Source organism: Zosterops lateralis (genome assembly GCF_965231275.1).
Source record: "Zosterops lateralis genome assembly, chromosome: Z".
NCBI lineage: Eukaryota > Metazoa > Chordata > Aves > Passeriformes > Zosteropidae > Zosterops > Zosterops lateralis.
In genome coordinates, this window is record NC_139800.1 from 42,070,159 (window position 1) to 42,079,365 (window position 9,207).

Consider the following 9,207-nt stretch of genomic DNA (forward strand, 5'->3'; position numbering starts at 1 on the left):
ACCAGGTGACTGCCCAGTACAGCCCCAGGACCTTCTCTACAGAGCTGTCCTCAGCGCTGGTGGTTACAGGGGCTCTCCCTTCACGGCGTTCACATTTGCAGAAACCATATTAATAAAACCCTTTGTTTCCTCTTTTCTTTATCTATCTATCTATCTATCTATCTATCTATCTATCTATCTATCTATCTATCTATCTCCCCTGCACTGTTCAAATTTTCTGTTGCAAGTCTCGGACACAAATCGCCTTACTCCTTGCCGGTGCCAGCGGTGCCAGCGGTGTGCAGGGGCGGTGTGGCGTGCAGCCCACAGCTGGCACAGCTGGCACCGCTGTCCCGGGCCGGCGCGTGCCTGCGCTCCCCCCCGCCCCACGTGGCCTCCCGGCACGAGCCGCTCTCTGCCCCGCCCCCCCCCCGCCCCGCTCCGGCGCCGAGCTTCCTCTCCGGCGCGCGCCGATTAGCATAATAAAGCCGCCCCTTTCTCCCCCGCCAGCCAATGGGAGGCCGGGAAGGCGCTCGCGGGGGCTATAAGTACCGCACGCCTGGCGGCTGCCGCCTCAGAACGCTCACGGGGTACGCCGAGCGAGGGTTTAGGGTGCCGCCGCCGGGCTGCGCGGAGTAACTGCTATGACTCTGGAGGAGATCCACGGACAGCAGCCCATGCCTGAGGGCAACGACTGGTACGTGCGGGTGGGCACTGGGGCGCCGAGGAAAGCGGGCGTCGGGCGGTTTCGGTGTGGCGGCGGCGGCGGCACCGCGCTGACCGTGTCCTCTCTCCCGGCCCGCAGGACGCAGGGCGCCGGCACGGCCCTCCACGAGCTGCTGGTGTCGGCGCAGCGCCGGGGCTGCCTCACCGCCGGCGTCTACGAGTCGGCCAAGCTGATGAATGTGTAAGTAGGGCGGCGGGGGCAGGGGGAGCGCGTCAGTCAGGCTGGCGGGGCTGTGGGGCGGCCGGCGCCGACCGCGGGGCTCACCGGGCCGCTCCCCTCTCGCAGCGACCCCGACAACGTCGCGTTCTGCGTGCTGGCCGCGGACCAGGAGGACGAGGGGGACATCGCCCTGCAGATCCACTTCACTCTGATCCAGGCCTTCTGCTGCGAGAACGACATCGATATCGTGCGGGTGAACGACGTGGCCAAGCTGGCGGCCATCGTGGGGCCCAGCGAGGACTCCGGGGAGCCGCGGGATCTCCACTGCATCCTCATCACGGTGGGTGTCCCCCCCGGGCGCTGCCAGAACCTCCCCGGGGCGGCCCCCTCTCCCGCTGCGGGTGGTCGAGTTCTCTGCTGGGCACAGAGAGTGCTTGGCACACGGCAAGTCAGCTGAGTAGTAGGAGGAGGAGGAGAAGGAGACAAAACTTCTCGTAAGTGGGTTTCCTCTGCTGTCCACAAGGGCAGCATCTCTGCTTCCTGTCTTGTCTGTGTCAGAACAGAAACTGTCTGGAAGTGCCTCCAGTGCTAAGCTAATGCTTCTGTAAATATTATGATGACCTCAGTTGGCGGGCAGCACTCATGATGTGCAACTTTCTTCTTTCTTGCAGAACCCGAATGAAGAAGGCTGGAAGGACCCGGCTCTGGAGAAGCTGAACTTGTTTTGCGAAGAGAGCCGAAATGTCAATGACTGGGTGCCAACGATCACCCTGCCTGAGTGATGGCCATCTGGTGCACTGGGGAGGCTGATACCTTTGTTGCATTTTCAACGTGCTGTGCGTTCACCAAAATGTGCAACAAGCTGCTGATTCCATGGATTAGCCTGGTCAAGAGACTGGATTAAAGTCACTCAGACTGGCATGCAGTGGGCTCTTACAGAGGAGAAAGAGGAAAACAGTTCATCTCACCAGTGAGCCTCAGCAGGCTGCAACCGTGGAGAGGCTGACATACCATGGAACTGAAAGAAGTATTGCAAGTTTGGCTATGTGGAGCTGTGTCAGAAGGGAGAGAGAAAGTTGAGGGAAGTGGGCCAAAACTTTCCAGAAGGACTGGATAGAGTACTGTAACTAGGAACTGTTGGTGCTGTCTGCAAAACACAGGAGAAAGTATCAATATTTATGGAGTATTGGGGATTAGTTATTAAGACAAATGCAGATATTCCAAAGCAGACAGACTTCAACAGGCCTCTTGGGTCACTCTGCAGATCTGTTTTAATACTGCAATAACTTTTATTGAAATATTTGCTGCTATTGAAGCTTTCATAATAAATTTTTGACTATTAATTTCTGGGAGTGTCTCGCTTGCTGGGTGCGGGGAAGCATGCCACTGAAATACCGCTGATGTTTTGCTTGTGTGCTGCAGTCAGAGATCTGCTCCACAGTAATGGAGTTATTGCTCCAATACTTTCCTGGGCTGGCTAAATGAAGTGCTGTGCTGTCCAAGTTGATAATTCAACCTTTTACCCTCTTGCAACAGCTGCTTATCGCAACAGCTTGCAAGACTAAGGAGTCGCATGCCTAATGAGCTCACTTATTGTAATAGGAGGTCTTTGTAGTCTGGTGGCGGAACACAATGCATGTTAGAAATGTGGATTTTTGGAATACAGACCTCCAGTAAATTGCATCATTGATGCTTAAATATGACTTAGATGCATTCAGAGCTGACGTGTTTCTACTTGACAGAAGCAGCTTAAACATGACGGGGGGCCTGCAAAACTCCTTAGATGTCAAACACATCTAACATTTGCTTTGATTAGAATGACATCATTAAATCTAAAACTAGCAAATGATGAATAAACATCACATCTGCCACAAGCTGCTCTCTGATTGCCATATGCTGTAACAATAGAAGCTGTCAGTCCAGAAGCCAATTTAGTGAAACCTAATTGCATGACAACGCCAAATTAAGTCCAAAACAATTTCAGGATGGTGTGGCCTTTTTTAGAGATCCTGTCATGAAAAGTTAATATGAGTGGGTTGATTTGGCCCTATGTTAAAAGGGAAAACATCACCCCATTTTTTGTGCACAAACTATGCATGTGCTCCAGGACCTGACATTAAAATGGCACAGTAATAATCCCCTCTCCACAGAGCAAGAAAGTTAAACTGCTCACTTCCTTTACAGGCACTAAAACCACTCAGTTATCACAATTGCATTTCCTCTGGGCTGGCTTGCAGTGATTGACAGTAGCACTTGCTGAAAAGTGGTCATTTCCACTTGAGCAAGGAAGCTGATTGCTCTCAGTTCCATTGTTCCTGATAAGGGAAGTACAAATTCAGCTACAGCATTCCTGGAATATGCTTCCTTGTACAGCATCTATCTAGCAGTGTTTTGGCCTTTGTTACTGTGTCATGAGAGGCTGTAGGCTGGCAGCATAAGCAGAGCTTAGACTGAAGAAAACACTGTGGGGCCTTCAGACTCTGCAAGTGTTCGGTTTTGCACTTAAGGTACAGGAGTTTCTGCACAGCCTGTTTTTCTACTTAACCAGCATTCAGCAACTGGTGTCTGTCTAGGACTTTGAGAAAAGTCACATGGAGAAGCAAGAGAATAAACAACTCTGGCAGCTGTGATAATAGAAACTGCCTTTAAGGCAGTTGCCTTGATACACAGAACATATCAAGTATGGGTGCTTTATTAGACATTTTTATATTTTTCTCTCAGCAAATGCAAGTTTCTTCATTTTACAGCCAAGAAATGTATTTCTGCTCTTAGCTTGGGGCCTAATCAGTACTCAGCCAAGAACAGATTAAAGTGGACTGCTCTGAAATCAACTTTCATGCGAAGTATAAGCAGTGCTACACAGCCTTGAGTGGTTTAAACAAGCCTGAGAAGACTAAAGGAAGTTCTCATGCCTGTATACAATTACATAAATCATTAATGTATAGCAGAGAGTAAGTGTAACTGGTCTGTTGACTGAGAAAGTAGACATAGATAGTGGTTCCTAGTGGGAAGTTTAACTTTCCAGCTTTTATGTAAGGAGTATACTATGCAGCAAAGAATGAAATTAGTGGGGCAACACCAAAATACCCTTGTGAGAATGTTTCCTCTAGTCTCATAAAAGATGGTAGGATGAGCTTCTCCTTCAGCCTTATGAAACTATAAGCTGTGTCCCATGAGAGGTACACGATTTCTTATTTTAGTGACCTATATGATTCTGCTGAAATCCCTTCTTCATCACTGCAAATACACTGTCTTGCAAATTGTACAAAACTGGGCTAGCCTGCAAACGTTATTAATACAGTGCTGCAACCAAAGGCAGCTCTGTCGTGCAAGTTATGTGCTGCTGCAAGTATCTGTAATGATCAAGGCTACTTAATGTAGCAAAAATTCAGCAGCTGGTATCTACATCTTTACATGCTCACATATATAACTGCACAAAGAGCAGCTATACATTTGTTAAAGATAGAGAGTTGACTTGGGTATTACTGACTGTAGTGGGGACAGCTGGCTGGGAGGTGGTCGGCTCACCAGATGTCCAGGATGTTTTGTCAAGTACCTGGGAGATCTGGTGGTTGGCATCTAGTCTCTTGTGTCTGTGAGCAATATGCCCTGAGTAGTTTGCCTTCCCAGAAAACAGAAGTACCCAGGAGAGAGGCATTGTGGGTTTCCAGAGCCACTGGGAGCTCTGCCAACATGCCCCCCTCTCCCAGCTGTGTTGCATAGTCTGCACAGGCTGCTTGTGCTGTGCCATGGTGGCCACGTCAGGGGGTTCTGGGGAGGAGACATAAGTTAATAGATGTTAATAATAAAGGTGGTTCTTCAGAACATGACCAGCTGAGGGACATGGCACAAGGTGCAGGACATAGACTGAAGTTACAGAGTGGTTGTGCTTCTGGCTTTGCTTTCCATTAAACTCTTCACTTGTATGCTACTAGGTGATAAAAACTGTGTATTTCAATATTGTCATGATCAGTTTTGGTGTTGTGCCAACTATGTTTCTAGGTACATTTTTAAATGAAGTGATGCATAAAATTTAATTATTTTTTTTTTTAGCAATAATTTTACTTTTTTTTTTTTCTATGTATCTATTTTACCACCTAATGGTAACAACTGACAGGAATTTCCCTTCATGTGTGGTTTCCTTCTCTTAATGGTGTTTTCTTCCTGTTACACTTCTGTGCATGACTTTACCTTTCTCTCTTTGTGGTTATAGATAGCAATCTCTTAAGATGCTTGACAGTTTTATTTTGTGCTATATTAACTGCATTATCGTCTTATCAGGATATATGAATATGAATGAATACTTGCACACAGTTGTTGTAAACAATGCTTCCTCTTTTCCTGTGGAGTAGAAAATACAAAAAAGAAGATAATAAAGGGAATATTATGAAGCAGAAGGCAAACTAGTGCGCAAAATAAAGTTTGCATAAAATCTGTGCATATACTGGATGATGTAAAGAGTGTATATAATTCTGGATGCTCAGGAAAGGAGCTTAGATTTCTGCAGACTAGTGAAGTTTTAGTTATAGGTGGAGGCTGCTTAAATTAATATAAGTTCTGCAAGGAGAAGATATTTGCAAAATTGCTAGTCTCAGAAACATGCCATAGCACTGCTGTCTGACACATAAGGGAGACCTGGGTCATCCCAACAAAACTATTTATGCCATGTCTCAGATTCCCCTGACATCAGGAGGAAAGAGGAGTGTGTGCCCATGTTAAAACATGGCAAATATGTAGACAGTATCTTAAAAGTGGAAGCAAATGCCATAATGTGTGTGCAAGAGAGATATGTGGAGAAAGATGTGTGACCATTGTATTCCTTGTAGGGGCACACATTGTGGACAGCTGGGCTCATGACTATGCATCCACAAGACTTCATTCACTGCAAAAGCAGCAGTGGCAGAATCCAAGGCTGGCAGAGGGATGGAGCTGTACAGACAGTACATGCACCAGAGCCTTTCATTTTACAGGTTTCTATGGTAATTGTTTTTCCTACTTATTCTTTATCTATTTTATCATGGTAGCAATGATTTACTCACTTAGTAAGTCTGAATATCCAACAACAGGATATCGAAAAAACTATGTTAATACTTGTATAATTATTTCATACTGAATGAGTGAATACTTGCATTATTCTGCATCATTTTGCAATAAGATAGCATTATACACAACATTCTGACCATTGGAATGTATATGAAATATTGATTTGAATGAATTGGTACCTTTAAAAGTATGATCAGATCCCATACATCAAAATTATAGCGGTTATAACATCTCCTCCAGTCATCCACTGCACCGGTGTATGATTATTTTGCCATGCTTATTTTCTTTTTATGCCTGAAAATAACAATACAAAGTTATTTCCTTCTGTGTGTATAATCCTCTCTGTAGAGCTGACTTTGAAATCATGACTTTGCAATGTTAGTATCAACACACACTTCTAATTCAAAATTACTTTATTCAACTATTTTTCTTGTTTGTTGTGGGCTTTTTTTCCTTTTTTTTTTCAGTTGCTTGCTTGCTTGCTTGCTTTTTCCCCTGGATTGGAGAGATAGCTGTAGAAAATAATATGAAGTTTAGTCTGTGTTTTTATACTGCTTCTGTGCTATAACTGGCAAGAAAAAGGTTACCTTTTAAAAAATTATTATTTTGATAAAAGCTGTCTTAACCCTGATAGGAAGTTCCATGTATTATAATCCATTGCAGAATAGTGATAAAATTTAACAAAGAACATGTAATATGAATTTTAATATCATAAGGAATTTCTGTCCTACTAGACTTTGAATTAAAGAATTTTCAGAGTGGGGAATTTGAGTTTTGCTTCCTGTTCCCTTTTGGGGGGTATCTAAGTTGTAGGAACCTAGCTTTCACATCCTATTGAAGCCAGCACAAAGCAATCAAAGCAATGGTGCTTAGTAACTTCTATTTAAATGCATAAATAGCTAAGGCCCAAAGTTTCAAATTTGTATTTTAGAAACAAGACATGTACTAAGTGCATTTAGATACCAATATGCTCATCTGTGAGCCCACAGCCCAAACTCTATAGTCAATCAACTTATTTAACTGTGTAGCCACAAACTTGCTTGCCAGATTGAGGCTTTGCTCCTCTGCTTAAGAATGTGTACTGTAAGGGCACAGCTGCATTAAATGTTTAACTTGGATCAGTCAAGTGGTTGGAATGAATCTGTGGATCTTCTCCTGCTAGCCTGCTTTGGTTCACACAGCAGAACAGAGCTGGACCATGCAAACAGGATTTCTCTTGGAAGAAACCAAGCCAGAAGACATACTCTAAGGGACCATCTAATGCTTTCCAGCTGCCATTGTGCATTCAGTTCACGGGACCACACTTGAGGTGCATACAGTACAATTATTTGCTGATTAAGAGTAAATAGGCAAGTCTTGGCAGTCAAAAAAGAGAAGTACGTTGGCCTACTTTTCACAAAAGAAGTGATTTTAGTGTAAAACACATACCAATTTGTTTTAAACAATTGCATGCTCTTGAATTAACAGGGTTAAAAATCTGCTTTGGCAGCAGCTTGCTGAATTTAATTGTTTCTGAGGCAAGAACGATGAATGGGACTATTTCTAGAAGTGCTTGCCAAAGGTAATTTTTGTAATAGGCCAGCACTGCCCAACTGGCGGCGTCAGGACAGCTTTGCCTGGCCTGATGCCTTTGTGCCTGAGGAGCAGGTGGCTCCATGAGCCGTGTGTGGTGCTCCTGCCCTGCTGCTCTGCCACCCCATAGGACAGACAGGCACTGCATGGATCCTGTGCTGGCCAAAGCAGGGGCTGTCCCCTGTATGGAACCTACCCACTCCAATTGCCTCTCATTATACAACTTTCTACTTTGTGCAATGGTACCAAAATCCTTGCAGATGATTTCCAGATGACATACGGAAGAATAGCACCATACCCCAGGAGAAAAACCTTACATTAAGATCTGAATCCCTGAATTAAGTTGTAGCAATGTCACAAACAATTTTTAAAATATAATAAGTGCAAGGTGGTGCTTCTTATTGCATGGTAGGAGATTGTAGCTACCAAGTGAGAGACTATGGGATCTTACACCAGTGCCAGAACATCAGTGCTCTTGTAGAACATTTCTGTGCTTTATGTCTGCCTATGTTTAAAGCAACCTGCTTACTTAAGCTATTTTTACAGATATAGGAGTTAATGCAACAAAAAGATGCATAATGTCAGTAGGTGCTTCTGTGCTGTTGAAGGCATGTTTGTGGTATGTGAGTAATGAAGCTGTATGTGGTTAAAAATGGAAGGATGGCAAAGCATTTCCATTTTTCCAAAGTACCAGTTGCATTTTTCGTTAATGCAGAGATTTTCTCTGTCTCACATTCTGTTCTGTTTCTGTAGTGCTATAAAAACAAAGGTTCTGTACTTCTTTAAGCAGAAGATGGAGAGGCTGAAGAAAGCAATAACAAGCACTGCGTGGTTTGTACTAAATGACCAGCTTACCTGGAAGCTACACCTCCTGCAGAGAAATGATAGAAGGGCTGTACACAACCTATCTTGTCTGGGATTGGAATCACTCACTCCTGCTGATACCAGGTTCAGCCTTGCATAGGTTACTGCCTCACAAAGTCAGACTGTATTGTACAAGTGTAAAAACAGGTGCTTTTGATTGTGTTATGCAGCTGCAGTTAATAGAGGCATGCTTTCTGGCTATTAAATGTGATGACAGAAATTGTTCAAGGTCTCTTCAACCATCTGGCTATCAAGTCTAATTTACAGCAAAGGTAGATTGCATGGCTCTCTGGAAAGAGAGATTTTCCATTTCTGAATCTGGTTTCTTGATTTAAATAACTATTAAAGTGTGCTACTTGTTTGCTTTTATAACATCTAAATCAGCTTTCATGCATATAGGCATTCTCCATGGCCTGTAACACACCATGTGAAAATATAATTTGATTGCAAAATATGTTGTGTTTTTATCCCCATGCTAAAGTATATATTGAATTTTATAATATTTTTCTTCAAGATATGTATAATATGTAAAATAATTCCTAACTTAGAGCTAAGCCCTGAGAAGCACTGGAAGAGCCAGGTGGCTAAATAAAAAAAAAATAGATAAATAACACTAGCACTGAATCATGGTAGTTATACTTGTAAAATAATTCAGACATATTTCCAGAAGAGAAACATTGCATTTAACTAAACTTAGTACACATATCCTTGTAGGGTGTATGCAAATAGCTTCTCACCCATAAGCATTGCTTCATATACACATGGGAAGAAGATGCAAAATGATTCAAATCTGACACTATATAAATAGTTTTGTGTTTTGTCTCTGTGTGCTCTGCTCCATCTTTTGTCAGAAGAAATTTTAC

The 9,207-nt window shown here is 43.7% G+C and overlaps 1 protein-coding gene across 1 annotated transcript; it reads left to right on the top strand.

Moving 5' to 3' along the window:
* Positions 1-565: 565 nt before the first annotated feature.
* On the top strand, positions 566-2,199 carry GADD45G (growth arrest and DNA damage inducible gamma). Its single transcript, XM_083884056.1, has 4 exons — positions 566-676; positions 785-886; positions 992-1,205; positions 1,537-2,199. Exons 1-4 carry the CDS (start codon positions 624-626, stop codon positions 1,645-1,647), a joined length of 480 nt encoding a protein of 159 aa, XP_083740182.1. The 5' UTR covers positions 566-623; the 3' UTR covers positions 1,648-2,199.
* Positions 2,200-9,207: the final 7,008 nt, after the last annotated feature.

Excerpts from the sequence above, each read along its gene's own strand:
- GADD45G (XM_083884056.1), top strand. The coding sequence starts at position 624 with ATGACTCTGGAGGAGATCCACGGACAGCAGCCCATGCCTGAGGGCAAC. Across the intron at positions 677-784 it reads ATGCCTGAGGGCAACGACTG|GACGCAGGGCGCCGGCACGG; the intron begins GTACGTGCGGGT and ends CCCGGCCCGCAG. Across the intron at positions 1,206-1,536 it reads TCCACTGCATCCTCATCACG|AACCCGAATGAAGAAGGCTG; the intron begins GTGGGTGTCCCC and ends TCTTTCTTGCAG.